General features: G+C 38.4%; 1 protein-coding gene across 2 annotated transcripts; it reads left to right on the top strand.

The window, feature by feature from the left end:
* Window positions 1–1,276: 1,276 nt before the first annotated feature.
* Window positions 1,277–21,798, top strand: LOC134603371 (endonuclease 8-like 1). Of its 2 annotated transcripts, none has more exons than XM_063449264.1 (10): window positions 1,277–1,368; window positions 3,676–4,100; window positions 6,106–6,225; window positions 7,281–7,344; window positions 9,282–9,381; window positions 10,676–10,800; window positions 13,201–13,228; window positions 13,653–13,687; window positions 15,229–15,586; window positions 21,386–21,798. In XM_063449264.1, the coding sequence occupies exons 1-10, from the start codon at window positions 1,288–1,290 to the stop codon at window positions 21,415–21,417; spliced, it is 1,368 nt and encodes a 455-aa protein (XP_063305334.1). In that variant the 5' UTR covers window positions 1,277–1,287; the 3' UTR covers window positions 21,418–21,798. The 2 variants fall into 2 exon arrangements, with proteins under 2 accessions (XP_063305334.1, XP_063305335.1); XM_063449265.1 differs by having other exon boundaries at window positions 1,284–1,368; window positions 3,667–4,100.
* Window positions 21,799–22,231: the final 433 nt, after the last annotated feature.

Raw genomic sequence — 22,231 nt, 5'->3', positions numbered from 1 at the left:
ATCACTAAAAGGTGTATTTCTGACATTACATTTAAAATTTTCAGGTTAATTCTCGACAATGCAGCTGTGTGAAGCAGTTAACTCACACAGACAGGATTATGTGAGAATTCAAAGTGAATTTCAAATTTAAGGTCAAAATGGGCGAACTAAGAAGGGAAAAAAAAATTCTCTAATTTGGCTATGCTTTCACATGAGCTACTTTAGCCTTAAATTTAAAATTCATTTTGAATCTTCACTATAGTATATAACCCTGAGCATTGCCATTTTAATGATTTTACTCCAAATTAGTTTACTCCAGATGTGATTACCTGACCAAAGGTAATTTTGCTTTGACGTCAACTCATTGTGAGACGCTAATGGCTTATGTACGTAGTGATGGGTTGTGGTGTCATCACAATAATGAAGGCACTGCCAGGCAAACCATTGATGATGCATACTCCCAACATAAGGGTCATTGAAATGGCAATGTTTAGGGAGAAAATGCCACAGACGTTCACTGATTTAATTCATTAAAAAAGGTGAAAAAAATTATAACTTGCGAGGCTATTCCCAAACTTCTCTCAGCTCTGTTAAAACTGAAATTCACCCCGGGCCAACTCAGGACAGTTCCCAGTTGTTCCTAGCGAACTGCATTCAAGTCAAGCAAATACTGATGTAGGGGGTGTGCACATTTTTTTAGTAAGAGAAATACAAGGATTGACACGTGACATAAAACACCAATTCGGGTATTATGGAACTATTGTAACACTTAGAAATGTCTGTAAGGTTTGTCACAAGCACATTTTTTTTTTAATTCATAGCAAAAAGGCAACCATTACTTTAGTTACTTTCACTTAAAAAAATAAAAATAAATAAAAAAATAAAGATTGGTCACAATAGCCAGCCTTGAAATATTATCCAAGTTTGACTGGTTTTAACCTAAATTTGTAATACCCAACAATTTATGCTTTACCACAACCCTGAGTCAAGTATAAGAAATTTCCATTTTTTTTTTATTATTAAAGTGTGATAGTTCCTTGGTATTAACACAATTGGGTAACTATTTAGTAAAATGCCCCATCTTATTTTTTTTTAAACAAGTGCAGTGTACCTTTTCCAGACATGATCTAATTTTTCTCCCTGCCCCATACTTGACCTGTGCAGTTTTAGTAATTTCCCTCCACTATCTCTCCTTCCTGTACAAACATCCCCATTCCATCTCTATGGAGCCTGTTTACTAAATGATAAATACCAAAGTTCAGAGGATTCCAGTCACTCTATGTAACGCCCCCTATCAGAGCCCAGCCAATGGGAGCGCGGGATAGGAGCAACAGGAGGAAGAGGAGAGTCCAGGTGACAGTGGAACCCGCGATAATTAACGCCGTGTCGGTAAGCTGATAGTGAATAGCTCGCCAGTAACTGTAAGGGCTATAACCAGCTCTAGGTGTTATACTACGATCTGAGAGCAGACCTGCGTGCTGTGAGTTGCAGTCCTAGCTGTCTGCTTGCTTTGCCCTCCTTTAGGAGAAGCCTAGCACATAGTGTGTATGTACTAATAAATTCATTTTATAATGGCCTGTTTGCTGCCTCTAACACCGAGTATTGAAACAATGACACTGTGTCTGGGGATCTTCATATAAGAGGATCATTTGCTGCCTATATCTACAGTGCGAGATTATATATCATTTTAAATTTTAGCATGGACCCAATTTATGTGCAAAATTTTAAACTTGGTTATCGATGCTTCCATTGTAAAATTGAAGGAGACTTTTTTTACAACAGTCAAATTCTAAAGCACTTTCTTTACCCTTTCCATGGCTAAAATTGCCTCAATTGTACAGGCAAAAGCAGTACCTGAGGCTTAGGTATAGATGATGTTTATTTCCAACCATAAGGGACCCACTGATAGTATGGGGACCAAAATTTGACCCAGGGGTAAAAAAAAAAAAAAAAAAATAGACAAGAGTTCTACCTACTGTAAATTGAACTTCTCTTTAATATTATCTTTTCTCACTTTCAGATTCTATTTACAAGAAAGAACCCATACGAAACAGTGGGGTTGACCAAATTCCCACTGGAAGTGGTTTTTGTAAATATGGAAATTGCCAGTTTAGGCCTCAATATAATATTTTTGGATAAGCGTTTAAAAAAATATATATTTTAATGTTGTGGTATTTTTGATATGTTTACATTTTTATATATATTATATTTTTTGATTTTGTAATTTTTTTAAAAATCAGAAAACATTTTAAAAGTTTATCCAAAAACATAAAAAAAATTTGAAAAGCCTATCCAAAATTATAATTCAAGGCCCTTCTCGGAATGTAGCCATTTTTACCAAATTGTCCATCCAGACAAAATTAAGGATGAAGACAATTGTTCAAAACACAAAATATATACACAGATACATGTTTTTTTTTTTTTAAGAAAGTGGCACTGTCACCATCTGACAAAGACCCCCAACAGTGATATCGCCACTAGGGATTCGGGGGAGAGCAAGTAAAGATAAGTTCTTCACTTGCCGGCCCCCAGATGGGCGCGACCATCTTCTTCCGGTGGGTCATCAGGTGCCAACGTCACTGCTGTACTCTTACACATGCTCAAGAGTATAGCATTGAGCTCTTTTGAGGATCCCTCAAGATCCTGCATAGACCGCGCCAATTCCCTGCAGCCGTCACTGGTGATAGCTGGGGGGATTGTCACTTCTAGACTTTGTTAGACAGCGTTCGGCACTCCAGATGTTGTGGACTACATCCCCTTTAATGCTCTTACACCCATAATGCTGACAAAACATCATGGGAGGTGTAGTCCAAAACATCTGCAGTGCCTAAGGTTGCCTATGCCTAGACAATGTTAGGGTGTTCCTTGTTATCCTAACTGTATTAAAACCCTTTATAGTTAGAATGGCATGGAACGTCGTTAAAGTATTAATAATAAAAAAAAAAAGACCTGGCTATATGTGGGTGAGTGAGGGGATAAAATTAGAGGGTTCTGGACATGTGAGGTATTCTCAAGATCTTATTAAATTCCAGTTTTAGGATTTATTCATTAAACTCCTAATTGTAGTAAATTAGTGAATAGAACATTTTATTGCAAAATTTCACAAAAGATACTGAACTTTCTTAAACAGCGGTGTAGTCTGAGCTTGGCTATGTAACCGAAGTTTGGTTTCTAGTTCACTTTTTGGTCCTTAAACTCTGCCGAATTACTCTTTCTTTTCTAATAGTTATTATTAAATAATTTTTCAAAATGTTATATTAAACCACTATAATAATTTCTGATAAAATAGTGGGATCTTCTCAAAAATAGTAATAGGCTGGTGTAAATGTATATTAAGAAAACGACTTGCAAGTTTTAGGTTTTGTTTTTTCCCTTTATTAAGTGGGTCCCAATAATCTATACTAGAAAGAACCACTAACGTTTAAACATAAATATATATATTTTTTAACATTAGAGTGTTGAAGTACATTGGAATAGGTGACATTTTACATTTTCAGGAAATAGAAAAGGAATTTAAAACAGCAAATGATCAACATTGTGCGTTATTGTTATTTGTTTACTAGTAAATAGTTTTGAGTTAGCTGTAGATAAGACTACCGGTATTCACTCTTTGAATGCCTGGCTTGTATAAAGTGCTATGAGTTTAATTTCAGAAGGATGTCCGCTCACTTGTGCCCTTTTTTTTAGTCTTTTTAGAAAATGCCAGAATGTCCAGAGCTCCATCTTGCCAGCGTATATATTAACGCAAGATGTGCCGGACGGCGTTTCACAGGAGCAGTTGAGAAATCAGAGGTTAACAAGAATGCAGAGGTGCCTTTCTCCTGCCCAGAGTATACTATCAGTGCCGTCTCTCGTGGGAAGGAGTTGAAGGTAATCCTTACTCCATTGTCAGGAAGACATCATGTCACCCACATTGTCTTCCGATTTGGTATGTCAGGAAGTATCACCATGAAGAATGTGAATGAAATGCCCAAACATGCCCACTTACGTTTCTACACCAAAGATGTTCCTCGCCAAGTACTCTGCTTTGTGGATCCCCGGCGATTTGGATCATGGCACGTGAATGGTTCGTGGCAACCAGAACGTGGCCCATGCGTGATACAGGAATACGAACAATTCAGGTGTGAATTATATTATGAAAATATTTTGTGTTTTTTTTGTGTGTGTGTGTGTGTAGTATATAGAGATACCAGTCCACTTTATGATGTAAAGTCCACCCATTTGTATACTATCTAGCTTATTAACTAAAGTGTGAATTGTTGAAAATTCAAAGCAAATTTCAAATTTAAGGAACAATAAGCCATGTCAATTAATATTCACGTTCAACTACTTTGACCTTAACCCTTTAACGGGACATTGGCATTGGATTCCGGTAAGTCACTGAAGAGGTTTTAACCCCTTCAGCAACATGAGATGGGGGGTAGGAGGGAGAGGGGCACTGCAGGGTCATGCAGTGCCAGGAAAACGAATATGTTTTCCTGGCACTGGAGAGTCCTCTCCAGTGCCAGGAAAACATATTCGTTTTCCTGGCACTGCAGGACCCTGCAGTGCCCCTCTCCCTCTTACCTCTTTATAAAACCTGCAATAATTACACTTGCAGGGTTAAGGGTGGGGGGAGTTGGCACCCCGACCACTCCAATGGGCAGAAGTGGTCTGGGTGCCTGGAGTTTCCCTTTAAATTTGAAATTCACTTTGAATTCCTAACATTTCTCATTCTATTTAATGACCCTGTAAATTATAATACGGAAATACTGGGGAAAATGTTTCTCATGAGTCAGAATTAATCGATCACTAGTGTGAGTAGAGTACACTAGAGATAGGTGTAGTCTGTTTTTTTTGTTTTTTTTTCAATGGTGTTTATATGACTATCTGTCTGAAGGTCATTCTTTAAAATCAGAAAATAATTCTAAGACTAACCACGCATTTCACACAGATTGGCAAACCTGTTTTTCCAACTTATTTTCTCAGCACAAAGAACTCGAACTGCACCTAAGGATTTGCTTATAAACCAAACTTACCTTTTAACTCTTATATTTATTTTGTACATAGTCTCCCTCAGTATATGTACGTTCATCACAAAAACATTTAAAGCACTGCCTAGTTTAGATGTCCGCAATTGCCCATTCCAACACAAATTCAATAGCTGTAGTGCCATTATGTTACTATTAATAAATCTATGTAAATCCCCTAACTTGTTCAGGATGTATAGTCCCCCCCCCCCCCCCCCCAAACAATGCTCTGTTATCTTTGTTGTACTTACAGAGCAGCAGGCTTTCTGATATTGACATTTAGTAACCTTTAGTTCTCAAGGCTGATTTATATAATGTATCCAGGCGATATATACATTGACATGCTCTGGTGCCTGGTGGTGTGTACATCTGACATGTATACATTGCCTGATAGAGGACCCGCTGTGACAGATGGATGAAAGAAAGGATTTAGAGAAGAAATGGGGGACTGAAAAATACTACATTTGCTCAATTGCACCAGTAAGAACAATGCAAACTAGATTAAAACTTGTCATAATATTATTTGCTAAATGCTCATCCTAAGAGAATATGGTTAATTAACATGTACTTTGCTTCTAAATGGAGTTTAAAGGAACACTCCAATCACCATAACTACTACAGCATGTTGTTGTGGTTATGGTACCAAAAGTGCTCTGTGCCACCCAATTTAACTAGTCACACTTTTTAAGGATAGTTCTGACTTCTTAATAGGGCTCTGCACGACGCCTCTACTCGCATCTACTATACTGTATAGGAGAACCAGTGTCTTTCTGTCAGAACTAAAGTCTGAGTCAGACCTGGCAGTGCAGAGATTAGCTCATTGGCTGAGAGTGATCAGCTGATTCGCTCAGCCAATGCTAGCACTACACTGCAGAGCTTAGTTTAGGAGAGCTAACAGAAACTATTGAGCAGGAACTTCTTTCTTTCCTGGTAGCTGAGAGAATAAGGGTGCCCAGTGGACCCCAGGTAAGAAGTCAAAACATTCTAAAACGATTTCACTGCTTACGAAGTGGTGACACCAGGCCATTCGTGGCACCATAACCACTTGCTTCCTTAATATTATATGTTCTTTGAAGCACTGTTTTCTTACTGTTTTTTTTTTCTCATTTCTGTTCAGGGAAAATGTTTTGAAAAACTTGTCAGACAAAGTTTTTGATAAACCGATCTGTGAGGCTTTACTGAATCAGAAATATTTCAATGGCATTGGGAACTACTTAAGATCAGAGATTCTATTCCGGTGAGTTCCAAACTACGCAAAAACAAACAAACAAACATACATTTGTGCGAGAGGAAATAATCTTGTACTGAAAATGGTAAAGACGAGCAGCATTAATATGGAATACCCTACCTTGTCCTATCAGACATTCCTCTAATCTCTGGTCCTTTTAGACATCCCTTAAGACTCATGTCTTTAGAAAAGCTTATCTATCTTAACTTATTACACCAGTTCTCCCATCCCTCTTCCAATGTCCACCTCACTCTCTCACTCTTTACATTATCTCTCACACACCATTTCCTACCTGTCAACCTGTTCTTCCCTCTGTCACATAGTTGTTCCCCTTGCATTCTATTACCTCACTTAATCCTATATTGTAAGTTTCTTTGAGCAGGGCCCTCTTCAACTCTTATTTCTGTTGCCCTTACTTTGTTTGTCATTTACTTGTGATGTGATACCCTCATTGAATAGTTCTGCAGAATGTGTTAGCTCTGTATAATGATCCTGATAGTCAGCGAGGACATTTTTCACATTACTACGAGGAGCTCAGCTTACCTGCCTCTCAGCTACTCTCAGCACCTCGCAGTCCAACTCAAGGACTCATAGATGTCTGTCTACCTGGAAAAAACTGTGTTTAGTTACATTACATCTTCATTTAAATGCTGCTCAAAAATGATGGGATCGAACAGCAGTGCCTTAAGGTGTAAACATTATTTCTTACAACTCTATTATTGCGTACTAAAATCCAAAGAAATATATATTTGTGGCAGGGGACAAGTTGGCTTTACACATGCACAAGTCCCATTTATCTGCAGAACTATGTTCAAACTCGTGACAAGTGTTCTTTTTTTTTGTCTTCTTACTTTTGAATTTCTATCATTTTAAATGTTGTCTGACTCCCATTCCCTAACCTTATGAATTCTGACCTTTAAAATATTTGACTGGATTAATTGTAGGATGTATGCCGTCTTTTGATTCCACCTGTGGGCACTTCCTGTCCCTTCTTTCACTCTCCCTTTCCATTCAGTTGTCACTTCTTATCGTCCGTGTCATTATTATGTATGTGTCATTCCCAGGTCACAGACCCCCCCCTTTATGCAAGCTCGCCCCGTGTTGGAAGCTGTGAAGCACATGGATGAGGTTTGGAATATCAGTATGGAATATGATCTAATGCACAGTGTTATATCTATACATTTATATATATTCTTTACTTTTAAAGGGACACTTTAAGCAACAAAACTACCACTACTTTTTTAGTGGTTTTGGCATCTATATGCTTTTTCTGCCCAAATGTAGGTGTTACTGTTTGTGAGTAAAGGCAATGTTAAAATTTGTCTGCTACTGTGTCTCTCGTGGCTGATTGAAATCTAGGAGCCAGCAAAAACAGTTAGGAGCCAGATTTTTCAACGTCAAAAATATAATTCTTAAAGGGACACTATAGTCACCAGAAGCACTACAGCCTAATGTAGTTGTTTTGAAGTCTATATACTGTCCTTGCACGCTAAAGGCAGGGTTTACATTGCTGTCTGGTAACTCCTCTAGTGACGGCCACTCCGACAGCCTCTAGAAGTGCTTCCTGTGTCAGTGCTGCACAATGTACATCACCTACGTTAATGCTCCCCATGCATTTATTCAATGCATCTCTGTGAGGAGATGTTGGTTGCGCAGCATGGCGTTTTGCTGTGCATGCACAATAGTCTACCAATGTTTTTCTATGGGGAAGCATTGGATTGGCAGAGATCATCACGATTGATGATCTCAGCCATGGAGGTGGGAACAGCTGCGTCGGCACCAGCACGGTGTGGGAAAATGGTGAGTTAAAACACCTTTCCTTGTGATTGGAGGGGGCAGGTCACCTAAGCATACACACTTACTGACAGACAGACACACACACTGACAGACACACACTCACTCACTGACTTACACGCACTCACTCACCTGAGTGGGTCCAGTGGGGCTTCGGAATGACGTGATATTCCGGCTCCCGGCATCAATGGAAGGCATGCAAGAGAGGAGAGCAGGGATATTACAGCTCCCTTGCCTACACAGCACTCATTCAGCTGCCCTCCTCCCTTATACAGCCGCCCGCGCACCCTTTCTGGTACAGCCGCCCGCCTCCACCCCTCAGCTCTTAATGAGCCGATCGTCAGTCTGCCTGCCTGCCCGCCTCAGCCCTGCGTGAGCCGACTGCCCACCTACAATCTCATGTAGCTGGTCACCTCAGAGGCTGAACAGGCTCACCAATCCCAAGCGCCAGGACAAATTTCCTGGTCACCATGGCGATCTAGCTCCTGGGATTTGCCGAGCTCTGTTTTATTGTCCTATATCAACTGTCCAGATGATCTTATACGAATGAGTAGTTGTGCCTGCAGCAAAAGTGTGACGCCCCTGGCTGAAAGAGGGGAGATTTACGTATTTTATTTTGTGTGGGTGGAGGGGGGAAAACTCTGAATTTGAAAGGCACCAGGAAAAAACCTCCTATATTATAAATTATCTTATGTTTTTTATATATATCTATATCTATATATATCCTGACTAAAAGTCTCCATAACAAAAGAGTCTCAATTTTAATTAAGATTTGTTTAGTATGTCATTGGCCCTTAATGAGTTAAATCACACTTGAGGAAAATAATTCTGTATATTCTCCAATCTCTTGGAGTGTGAGGCGGGAAGTAAAGATGAACTCTTCCGCCCATTGGATGGTAGTGTAGCCATATAAACTATTTTAAGTTACATTTGGTGAAGATTATTTTCTGTTGTGCTCTGATAACTAGCAAATTAAAGAAACCCTCCATACACCATAACTATTATAGCTTGCATTGCAGGGCTTAGCCTAGGAGAGCTAACAGAAGTTCCTGCTGAAGAACCTACAGCTCTCTGGAGATTGTAGTGGAGTAGGGGAGAGGCACCGAGCAAGCCCCAGGTATGAAGTCAAACTTTTCCAAAAGTGGTTTGACTCCTTACAGTGAGGGCAAAGGGGGCAACGGGGCTCTACTTGCACTGTAACCACTACAGTAAGTTGCAGTATGTAATGTGCTCTAAAATATTGTCTTATTTGCATTCTCCTATTTTTACAGAGCAATGACCTCCCTCTCCGTAAGAAAGTAAAGATAAAGAAGGAATCTCCCGATATACTTGAACTATGTTCTTTGTTGCCTAAAGAAGTTGTCAATCTAGGTATGAAAATAATCCGAGCAAATGCGGAACAGACACATTTTCTTTCGCTAGCTAAAAGTTATCATGCAGGAAATTAAGCTATAAATGTGAGGTTTCCCTGAAAAAGCAGCTGGGTAACCACCATAATAAAAGAATATCTTAAAGGGACACTATAGTCACCCAGACCACTTCAGCTCAATGAAGTGGTCTGGGTGCCAGGTCCCCCAGGTTTTAACCCTTTAGATGTAAACATAGTTTCAGAGAAACTGCTATGTTTACATTGCAGGGTTAATCCACCCTCTAGTGGCTGTCTTCCTGACAGCCGCTAGAGGCGCTTCTGCGACGCTGGATGCAAAATGCTTTCCTATCGACTGTTTGAATGCAGGTGCGGCTCTTGCCGCGCATGCGCATTCTGCTCCACTCGGGAGCTGACGTCGGCAGGGGAGGAGAGGTCATCAGCGCCACAGAAGGGGGACCCTGAGGGTGGGGGGTCCCAAGGATGATATAGTGTCAGGAAAACGAGTTTGTTTTCCTGACACTATAGTGATAATTTAAGCAGAAAAAAATAGTATCACCGAAAAAAACAAAACTTAATTTTTATTATTTTATTGATAAAAGGAAAAACAATATCAGGGTAAGTATAGAAAGAGCTACTATTGTAGAAGGTATAAAGGTATTAAAGTCCTATCCCCAGACAGTAATCTATAGAATTATCTAAATCATTATGGAAGAGGAAAATTGTGGTGTTGAAACAAACAAAAACACTGGGTGGCAGTATAAATTTAGTTTAACCCAAATGTGGTAAATCACTACAAATTGTAGATTGTGTTCTCTTTAGTGTTTTTTAATTTTAAAGGGACACTACAGTCACCAAAACAACTTTAGCTTCATGAAGCAGTTTTGGTGTATATATCATGCCCCTGCTGTCTCATGCTCAATTCTCTTCCAATTAGGAGTTAAATAATTTTGTTTATGCAGCCCTAGACACACCTCCCTGCATGCGACTTACTTACACAGCCTTCCTAAACACTTCCTGTAAAGAGTCATCTAATGTTTACACTTCATTGCACAGTCTGTTTAATTTAGAATTTCTTTCTTCATACACTGTTAATAGCTGCTAGACCTTGCAGGAGACTCCTGTGTGTGATTAAAGTTCAATTTACAGAGTTAAAATTTAACTACTTAAATGTAGACTGGATTCATAGCATATTTTGCGGAGCAAACAAAAACATTCAGATCATGGAAATCTAAATAGATTGCATAAAATATCTATAATACGATCTTTATTTAGATTTTATTCATTTATTTTTTGTAGGAGGAAAGGGATATGAGCCAGGACAGTCCAATGATTATTCTATATTGCTTAACTGGGCTCGTTGCTACTTTGTTCCTGGAATGAAATCTCTAAAAGATCACAATGGACGGACAGTCTGGTTTCAGGTATGGTAATGTAAAGAATGAGAAAAAGCTTTCAAGGAATCCCCTAACATTAAAAGTTATTTATTTTCTAACTTTGGAATATTCCTTATTTAGATTAAAGTATTGCCTACTACTGTTAGTATTAACATAGAACTAGTCCTTGGTATAATATGGCTGCCATAATGTGGTTCATTTTAGCAGCTCCCAATGCATTAATTATATAATTAATCTTAGTGATACATTGTATATTTCATTGGTTTAGGAGCTGTTGTACTTAGCTGCTACCTCTCGCTCCAGAACTACCATTATTGAATGTCTGTGTAAAACTATTGTAACATCCACCCGCCACTGCTGCCCCTTCTCTTCTTCAATTGACTCTGCTTAAGGGGACACCATAGTCACCAAAACAACTTTTGCTTAATGAAGTAGTTTTGGTGTATAGATCATGCCCCTGTAGTCTAACTGCTCAATTCTCTGCCATTTAGAAGGCTGCATATGACCTACACAGCCTTCCTAAACAGTTCCTGTAAAGAGTCATCTAATGTTTACACTTTCTTTATTGCAAATTCTGTTTAATTTAGTATAATTTATCTCCTGCTCTGTTAATTGTCTTATAGACCCTGCAGGAGCCTCCTGTATGTAATTAAAGTTCAATTTAGAAAGCAGGAGATAACTTTTAAAGTAAGTAACATCTGATTGAAAGTGAAACCATTTTCTTTCATGCAGGCTGTCAGTCAGAGCTAGGGCTGCATAAACAGAAACAAAAGTGATTTAACTCCTAGATGGCAGTATTGAGCAGTGACACTTCAGAGGCATGATGTATACACCCACACTTGTACTCCCTGTAACTGGCTCCTCAGGTTAGACCCTCTGTGCTGCAGGTACAGAAATATATGACAAGGATTGATTGATTGATAGGTGAGGGAGGTGCCAACATTTTAATGGCATTCATTCTTCTAGAACAATGTATAGATTAAATTTAATGCTCTTTAATCTATGCCCAAATGTTTGGTACCGTGACTGTGGCGGACCACCATAGTATTGCCGCCAAGGGTTCCCGTTCCAGTGGTATTATAGCTCCATCCAGGCGACGTAGTGATTATAGCTGGTATAGCTTTCCCCCCATACATTAGTTGAGACTTCATGCTGGGAGTAGATCAGGTTTAATTAGGTTCATCGCAGTCATTTATACATGTACCCCCAGCATGGGGTCCCTATTCACAATGCAGTAATCCTGCCCTGGTGCCTCTGAGTCTGGGAGATACTTGCGTTGTAGGTCGCTAAACTAATTATCTCCCGGATACAGAGAGCACAAAAACACCCAAAAAACATCATGAAAGCATACAAAAACCCCACACAATATATATCCCCGGATAGCTCTTATCTGAGCGCCCATGTTGGCAAAATAGTGCCCGGATCCTTGTAGAGATGACAAAACACCACGAGGGTAAAGTTTTGACCTACCGCACCCATGGTCCATGCCCAAAAGAATTCCAGAGCAATTAGTGATTTGGCCGGTCATGTCAGGAGTGAACGAAGTAAGAGCAGCTTCTCATGGCTCCCAGGTATCGATTGTTCCACATAGTCTGAGGCACCTTCCCTCCAAAAAGCACTCTTATAGCTGGTGTGGAAATAGAGGAAAACTGGAGTGGAAATTGACCGGGAGTTGGGAATCGCCGCGACAAGACCAGTGTTTCAGACTAATTGTACATAAGTTATGCTACAGTCTTTGCGGCTCCCTGGACTTCGCTTACAATCAGAAAAAGGGCCGGGCGCTCCAGGGCAGTTCGTTTGGAGGGAACCAGGAGTAGTGAAAATAGTCTTTTGGGTGACGAAATACGAAAAAAGTCTACAAAATAAGGATGATTTGTCATAGTGACAAGTACACTTTAATTAAATTACCCTGTATTAGCAGGATGTGAGCATATCTATAGATAAAGAAAACAAATCATCTTTGTTGGCCCTGCCTACTTGGAGAAAGAACCAATTGCTGCAGCTATAAGGCTGGCCTCACTCAGATGTCATAGGAATAAGGTAAGCTTCCCCTTGCCCATCCAAATACTTACAAGCTAGTGTCACTAGCTTATTCATAAAAGTATGAATGGAGCCAAGGCTTAAAATGTCAAGTCTTACTCCACTAGCCAGGCTTTAAAAGTTTCTTGCCACTTCAGTCTGGGAGGGTACATGTCACAATCAATAAGGGTGAATTTATATTTGTCAGGGGTGACATTTCACTCACCAATGGCTACTGGCCAATGAAAATTGTGAGCCCTGATTTGAGCTATTAGTAAACTGGCAGCAGTTCACTAAAAAACATGTTTCCATGTATTTATGGGTTGGCACATTCACATTGTGACGATCGAGTAGGTGGTACAGTTCTAAATGAAGGACCACATACTGAAATCCTCTGTCTCATTTCAGGGGGATCCTGGACCACTTGCTCCAAAAGGTGAGTCACTTTATTGTGTAATTAAACTAACCCAGTATGGGGAGAGTGTGGGCGTATGTGTATATCAAATCATTTTCATCACCTGCTCTTTAGTTTCTCTGTGTTCTCTCTGGAGCTCCCAGTCCAGCGCTGATTATAGACCCTTGAGTCTGCTGTCGTTCATGCGCATGTCACCTATTTTGACTTCTTGATCCATTGAATTTTATCATTCTGCCCAAAAATGTGTATATGTTTATCTCTTACTGGTTTGCTATTAATACTAACCGTATTTACTATCTGCTGCTTTTCCCATATCTATTCCTCTTTTTTTTTTCTTTACCAGTTACTTATGCATACCATCAGCTTTTGTTAAATTCTTTACACATTACTAGGGTTTGGTAAACATGACAAATGCTTTTTGTTTCATTTTTATATTTGTAAATAGGAACCAAAGGAGGAAAACCGCTGAAACGTAAAAAGGTAAAATTAATGCAACACCAGTCTTTTTTTAAAGGGACACTGTAGGCACCCAGACCACTTCTGCTCATTGAAATGGTCTGGGTGCCAACTCCCACTACCCTTAACCCTGCAAGTGTAATTATTGCAGTTTTTCATAAACTGCAATAATTACATTGCAGGGTTAACTCCACCTCTAGTGGCTGTCTACTCTACTCTACTAGACAGCCACTAGAGGTCACTTCCTAGTTTCTAGCACAGGTTTCCTATGCTAGAGCGTCGCTGTACGTCCTCACGCTGTGTGAGGACCTCCAGCGTCGCTCTATTCCCCATAGGAAAGCATTGAAATGATTTTTCAATGCTTTCCTATGGGGAGACGTAATGCGCATGCGCGGCATTTCCGCGCATGCGCATTAGGTCTCCTCGGCCGGTGGGCGAGATTAGTCTCGCCCACCGGCCGACGTAATCACCAGGAGGAGTGTCGCGGAGGCGGAGACAGCGGCGAGGGACATCGCCGCTGTCGCAGGTAAGTCACTGAAGGGGTTTTCACCCATTCAGTAACCGGGGATTGGGGGGTGGGAGGGAGAGGGACCCTCCAGTGCCAGAAAAACGGATCGTTTTTCTGGCACTGGAGTTTCCCTTTAATCTGCGCATTGTGCAGCACTGACCAAGGAAGCACCTCTAGTGGCCACTACACGTGTTACTTGGCAGTAATGTAAACACTACCTTTTCAATGAAAAGGCAGTGTTTAGATTTAAAAGCTTGCAGGGATTGACTATACTCACCAGAGCAACTCCATTAAGCTATAGTTGTTCTGGTGACTACAGAGTCCTTTTAATGCAAATAGCAAGCCATGACCACAGATATGAAAAGGTTGAATACCGTTAATATCGAACTTAGATTTTTATCAAAGAAGGTAGACTGGCACATTCCTGCCTAGCTGGTATGATGTATTTTCCCAAATGTTAAAATGAACATTGAAAACATGTTGGCTTAGGCATCTATGAGGAGAATTAGGCACGGAAACTACAATATAAACTTTCTGCATTTAGATTCGTAAAGAATAAACCCTGAAATCAGAAAAATAAAGCATTGCACCCAGTGGAAGCCATATTTGGCCTATATACTAGTTAGACCTAACTGAACAACCTCTCTGCTATACCCAGCTAAGCCCAGCTCTGAAAATATCACCAAGGACAATTCTCAGCCTCTGAAATAACAGGGTTATTTGTCAGGGCCCCTAGAGTACAGGAACATTTTCTTTTACCCTCCAGAAGTCTCTCATTCTGCTGCTACTGAAGTCCATATCCTACATGATGGCTGGGACAGGGTAGTCCTTGAATGGACTCTGTGTTACACTTGGATTGGTAACTTAAAATTGATGCAGTATTCCTCCCTGTTACCTACAGGTTTCACAGTGAGAGCAGATATTTGTATATTTGTACAGCACCAAAATGTAACAAAGTCATCACTGTGGAGCTTGATAGCATCACAATAGGAAATACTGTCTGAAGGAGGGGTGTAAAATAAAGTGTCTAATATTTGTCTCTCATTTTTATTTTTAGGTAAAAAAAACAAAATCCAAAGCGCGAGCTGTGAAGAAAGAAGAGAACGATGAACAAATTGAAAGTAAAGTAGTAAAGAGTTCAGCAAGAAAAAGAGTCATGAAATCAATCAAGGTGGAGGAAGAAGATGGAATTAAAATTGAGAAGCCACATAGGACTAAGAGAACCAGTCAAGGAGTGGGCAATAAGAAGACAAGCAGGAGAGGATCAGCTCCGAAAACATCATCCCAACCCCAGAACATCAAGGCTACAGTGCAGACGTCCAAGGTTCCCCGTGCTGTTAAAGCCAAAACACCTCAGAGGAAAACTGCCATCCCAACACGGGAATCTTCCAGAATTAGAACCCTGCGGAAAAGTGGTGAGAGAAGTCACCTTTATAGGTCAAGGTACTCCGTAACCGAGAGCTATGAGCTTAATAGTAGCTCCTCAGTTATCCCTTCTAGTGTATTACGGGAAAGGGTGGGGAAGGGGGTTCCAGTCTGTTGTGGCAAACCAATGTAGACTGGCATAAGAAAGCAGAGTATGAATACAATCTTGGCAAAGAACAGTGAAAATGAGGCTTAGTAAATTTACTAAAAATGTAAGATTGTCTTCTTTGTTTGATTTCAGTTCAAGGTGACATTGTTTTAGCTGCTGACCGCTACTTAAACTCGGCCCTGTATTTTGAAATTTATGAATTTGTATTTCATGGTTCCACTTCAAGAGGTCCAGGTGTTCACTGCTGTCGTATGCTAAATGAAGAGAAAAGCAGATGTTACAAGATGGGCATTGCTGCTCTCACATACTTATTTGTTACAGGATATGAAACTATATACAAAGCAAGCTTCTTAACCCGTTAAGGACACATGACATGTGTGACATGTCATGATTCCATTTTATTCCAGACGTTTGGTCCTTAAGGGGTTAAAGACGTCAACCTAAGCACCCTAACCACTGTAGCATGTTATTTTGTTATGATGTCAGGAGCCCCCAGGCCCTATCCCACAGAAAGTTGTCAAAACTGTTTTAGCTGGGTAAGCCTTGGGTGCTTACTGTTTTACCTGAGTCTCTTGGGTGCTTAATGTATCGATTCAACTTAACTTAGTGGCTGATAAATTCAATGACATGCACATAGAGACTAAAATTAGAATTGCTAAATGCGAATGGGAAGAGCCATGGGTGCCTGTTGAAACCAGGTAAGTGTCAAACCATGTGAAAGGGTTTTGACTCCGTATCGTGGAATGGTACCAGAGAACAACTGGCGAACACAGTAGTGGTTATAGTGCCTAGAATGTCCCTTCATTGCAAGTTTTTTAGGGAAGTAACCATATCCTAGTGTAAGCATATCTTTTAACCATATCCTAGTGTAAGCATATCCTTTTTTGCCTCTTTTCATAAGTCATACTACTTGTTACACCACTTAAAAGTATACCTAGTACTCACTCTAATTGGCATAATAACTTTAATAAATGAGATACATTTGTGTAATTGTGTTATGAACAATCCCAAAAGCCAATTGTTGAAATGTATCACTTTTTATTACACTGTTGTCCACAGAATTATTAAGAGCTGATAACGAAAAGCTTTGTAACAACACTGTGCTGCCTATAATAATCAAGAATATTTTTGTGTAAAAAAAAAAAAAAACATAGATAACTGCTTAGCTGGTCAAACATAGGCCTCACTTTGATATGTTTGGATACATTTTTAACCCCTTCAGGACGGAGTCAATAGTACACGTTCTGATCAAAACAAAACGTAAACAAAACCTGGAATTTGCGCTATATGTCTCTTCCACCGTAATTCACCTATTTCATATTAAGTGCACCCACACTTATTATATATCATTTTGTTCAGGAGAAACAGTGCTTTAATTTCTTATGAACTATTCATATATGAAACATAACTTATTATGAATAAAATTAAAAAAAAGGTGAGAAATTAAGATTTGAAATTAAAATTGTAGTTCCGTCTGACATTTTAGCGATAAAAGTCATGATACTGTTCGCTTTTACTGCAATAAAATGCACATATTTGTATTCAGCAATGTCTCACGAGTAAAACAGCACCCCCCATTAGCAGGTTTTATGGTGTTTTGGAAAGTTACAGGGCCAAATATAGCACATTCCATTTTTTTTTTTTTTTCACAATAAAATTTGTCAGATTAGTAATGTTACCTTTGAGACCGTGTGGTAGCCCAGGAATGAGAATTACCCCCATGATGGCATACCATTTGCAAAAGTACACAACCCAAGGTATTGCAAGTGGGGTATGTCCAGTCTTTTTTAGTAGCCACTGGCCAAAGTTAGCGTTTATATTTATTTTTGTGTGAAAAAAGCAAAAAACTAAGTGGCTACTAAAAATGACGGGACATACCCCATTTGCAATACCTTAGGTTGTCTACTTTTGCAAATGGTATGCAATCATGCGGGAAATTCTCATTCCTGGGCTACCATACGGTCTCAAAGGCAACATTACCAAACTGGAAAATTTCTATGTAAAATAAATGAAATGCAAGCCTTACATTTGACTCTCTAACTTTCCAAAACACCATAAAACCTGTACATGGGGGTTACTGTTATACTTGGGAGACTTCACTGAACACAAACATAAGTGTTTCAAAACAGTAAAACATATTACAACAATAATATTGTCAGTAAAAGTGCAGTTCGTGTGTGAAAAATGCAAAAAACTTCCCTTTTACTGAAAACATCATCATTGTCATACAATTTATCATTTTGAAACACTAATTTTTGTGTTCAGCAAAGTCTCCCAAGTAAAACAGTACCCACCATGTACAGGTTTTATGGTGTCTTGGAAAGTTACAGGGTTAAATATAGTGCTTGCGAATTACATTCTCTGCACTTTCTGTCTGGGTTGTCAGGCACGTCAATCAAATTTTAATTAATTAAATCACATTATGTTAAAAGATTACTTAAATATACACTTAGAATTTTAATATATATACATATATATGTATTTAAATTCTACGTGTATACTTATGTACCGTATATACTCGAGTATAAGCCGAGGCCCCTAATTTTACCCCAAAAATCTGGGAAAACTTATTGACTCGAGTATAAGACTAGGGTGGGAAATGCAGCAGCTACTGGTAAATTCCTAAATCAAATTAGATCCTAAAAAAATTACATTAATTGAATATTTACTTACAGTGTGTGTATATAATGAATGCAGTGTGTGTGTGTGTGTGTGTGAGTGCAGTGTGTGTGTGTATGAATGCAGTGTGTGTATATGAGTGCAGTGTGTGTGTGTGATGCAGAGCCTTGGTGGGGGGTGGGCATTTTTATTATTTGTTTATGATTTTAATATTATATACACACATCTGTTGGAGGGCTGCCTGGGCTGTCAGGCAGTCCTCCCGAAGAGGATCGCGGCAGAGGAAAGTAAATCTCACCTCCTGGGGCTGCAAGCCGTTACGGCGTTCTATGCTTTAAAGCCCGTTTAAATGGCGGCGGCATAGAATGCCGTAACGGCGTTAAGGGGTTAAAGTTAATTCATTTTCTAGATACATTATTTAAAATTATTATTTATTTTTTTTATATGTTAAAATATCAAAGAATATATCATATTAACAATGCAGTGTTTGTGGCCCCAGGACATACTTAACCCCTTAACGACGCAGGACGGTTCAGGACCGTCATCGGCATTTTTGCATTGCCGACCGACGACGGTCCTGAACCGTCCTAAATTTAAAATGTACTTACCCGATCGCCGTCGTTCCCCCGGCGGCGATCGGCGGTGCTCCCGTTGTGGGGAGACTGCCTGCAGCCCAGACAGTCTCCCCATGGCGGTTTAGGACCCCTGGGGCCATGTGATCGCCCAACAGGGCGACCACATGGTCACAATAGGTGTCCTAGACTCTGCCTGCAGGGGGACTGTCTGTGCTGACAGGCAGTCTCCCTGCAACTGTAAAATAAAAAAAAAAAATTAAAGTTATAGTTAATAAAAAAAAATATATTATTATATATGTGTATATATATGATATATAGACATATATTATACCTATATAATATATGTCTATATATCATATATATAATGTCATGCTAAGTGTATTTTTATATTAATATGTACATATATTAATATAAAAATACACTTATAATTAATTTGCACACGTATATATATAATATATATAATAACTATATATATTGTATATATATATTATTATAAAATACGAATAATAAATAATTTAAATTAAATTAAAAAAATTAAAAATAATAATAAAAAATTGAAAAAAAATTATATATCTATACGAAATTTTATTCTAACTGTATTTTGATATTAATATATATATATTTATATCAAAATACACTTAGAATGAAATTGTATATATATCTATGTATATTTAAATAAATAAAAAGAATGCAAACTATTCATATGTCGATATACAAAATTACATAAATAATTATATAAATATACACGTAGACTTCAAATATATAAATATGCATATATATTTAAATTCTACGTGCGTATTTAGGTAATATTTTTACATAATTAAGTTATTTTATTGATTGCAATTTAAGGGACCTGCCTGCCAACCCAGGCCGAAAGACCAGAGAATTTAATTTGATATCACTGTATTTTACCCTGTAACGTTCTACGACACCCTAAAACATGTACATGGGGGGTACTGTTTTACTCGGGAGACTTCGCTGAACACAAATATTAGTGATTCAAAACAGTAAAACATATCACAGCGATGATATTGTCAGTGAAAGTGACTTTTTTTGCATTTTTCACACACAAACAGCACTTTTACTGATGATATAATTGTTGTGATACATTTTCCAGTTTTGAAACACTAATATTTGTGTTCAGCAAAGTCTCCTGAGTAGAACAGGACCCCCCATGTACAGGTTTTATAGCGTTTTTGAAAGTTACAGGGTCAAATATATAGGTCAAATATTTTTACATTGAAAATGGCCAGGTTGGTTACGTTGCCTTTGAGAGCATATGGTAGCCCAGGAATGAGAATTACCCCCATGATGGCATACCATTTGCAAAAGAAGACAACCCAAGGTATTGCAAATGGGGTAAGTCCAGTCGTTTTTAGTAACCACTTAGTCACAAACACTGGCCAAAATTAGCGTTCAATTTAGTTTTTTACTTTTTTCACACACAAACAAATATGAACGCTAACTTTGGCCAGTGTTTGCGACTAAGTGGCTACTAAAAAAGTCTGGACATACCCCATATTGAATACCCTGGGTTGTCTACTTTTAAAAAAATATGTACATGTGGGGTGTTATTTAGCAATTTATAAAGGATAACAGTGTTACAATGTCACTATTGATACATTTTAAAAATGTATGTTTTGAAACCGCAATATCCTACTTGTACTTATAGCCCTATAACATGCAAAAAAAAAGCAAAAAGCATGTAAACACTGGGTATTTTTGAACTCAGGACAACATTTTGAATCTATTTAGCAGTTTTTTTCATTCGCTTTTGTAGATGAGTAAAAGATTTTTCACATAAAATTCAAAAAACGTGTATTTTTTTCAATTTGTCATCATATTTTTTCATTTTTTTTAAATTAAATTACATGAGATTATATAAATAATGGTATGTAAAGAAAGCCCCTTTTGTCCTGAAAAAAACAATATATAATTTGTATGGGAACAGTAAATGAGAGAGCGGAAAATTACAGCTAAACACAAACACCACAAAAGTGTCAAAAAGATGCCTGGTCGCAAATGTACAACATCGCAAAAAAAGTCCGGTCCTTAAGGGGTTAAAAACAAGATAAATCTCATCATATCCTTCCTGGTAAAATATTTTATAAACAAATAATTTAATAATGTTAGGCTGAACTTGATGGACGCAAGTCTCTTTTCACCCTATGTAGTTATTCAATTAAAACATTTTCCGAAATATTAAATCATTTTAAAATTATATCCAAAAAAATATATGAAATCATTTGAAAAGCTTATCCAACATATATTAAAATGAGGCCATAGAGCCCAAGACCTTCTTGGACCCTTACAAAGTTATACCTTTATTATATTTTTGAATAACTCAGTATTGGATAAAAATCATACATTGATGGTTGTATTATTTATATGTGGGCCTGATAAAACGGACTGCATGGCCAGTGTGTACTTTGGGATTTAATTTCTCCAACAAACTACATTTAATGCTAACCTCTATTCTTTCCCAGGTGGCCGTGCGGCTGAAAGTACTACGGACTGAACTCTGCTGATGGAATTACACTGAATAACCGAATGCTCAGATGTTTTGTTGTTTTTCCTGTGGATTAAGGCTAATGTTCTTTTTTAAATTGTGTAAAAATGTTAATGTTAAACCCTACCACCCCCCTGCCCCCTTCCAAAAAAAAAAAAAATAGTAAGATTATAATATGAAAAATGTTCAATATGTTAACATGTTAATTGAATTAGTCATCTGTAATATATGTAATAGAAAATGTGCACTTCCATTACCTGCCTCTTTTGAACAAACTCCCCAACTTGCACCTGTCTCCATCCTATAATGCTGAAATGTTGATTTTTATTTTATTTACACACAATGCAAGACCTTTTCCATGTAATAAGAAATAAATCTATATCAATTGTTTTTGTTCTTGTGTTTGTGTGTGCAGAACTATATATATTTCTAGCAAGCACCTGGAATTCTGTAACACATTCACGTTTTTTTAATGGTTTTATTTTGAAATGATTCTTAAATATAATATATGTTTTTCTGTGTTGGTGTCTTCAAAATGCTGATTGCTCCACACACTAATAAGGTTATTTACTACAGTGAGAATGGTCTGGAATTCAACGTGAATTCAAACTGAATCTTAAACTTAAGGCCAAAGTAGCGAACTGGAACTATAGTTGACTTGGAGAGTTTTTCCAGTTTGGCTACTTTGTTCTTAAAGGAACACTGTAGGCACCCAGACCACTTTAGTGCCCATGTTATTTTAGCCCTACAATGTTAAAGGGACACTGTAGGCACCCAGACCACGTCAGCTTATTGAAGTAGACTGGGTGCTGTGTCCCTATTG

Source organism: Pelobates fuscus, chromosome 3 (genome assembly GCF_036172605.1).
Source record: "Pelobates fuscus isolate aPelFus1 chromosome 3, aPelFus1.pri, whole genome shotgun sequence".
Lineage (NCBI taxonomy): Eukaryota > Metazoa > Chordata > Amphibia > Anura > Pelobatidae > Pelobates > Pelobates fuscus.
This window is presented reverse-complemented; position numbering and strand designations above follow the sequence as displayed.

Excerpts from the sequence above, each read along its gene's own strand:
- LOC134603371 (XM_063449264.1), top strand. The coding sequence starts at position 1,288 with ATGGGAGCGCGGGATAGGAGCAACAGGAGGAAGAGGAGAGTCCAGGTG. Across the intron at positions 7,345-9,281 it reads CTGTGAAGCACATGGATGAG|AGCAATGACCTCCCTCTCCG; the intron begins GTTTGGAATATC and ends CTATTTTTACAG. Across the intron at positions 13,229-13,652 it reads TGGACCACTTGCTCCAAAAG|GAACCAAAGGAGGAAAACCG; the intron begins GTGAGTCACTTT and ends ATTTGTAAATAG.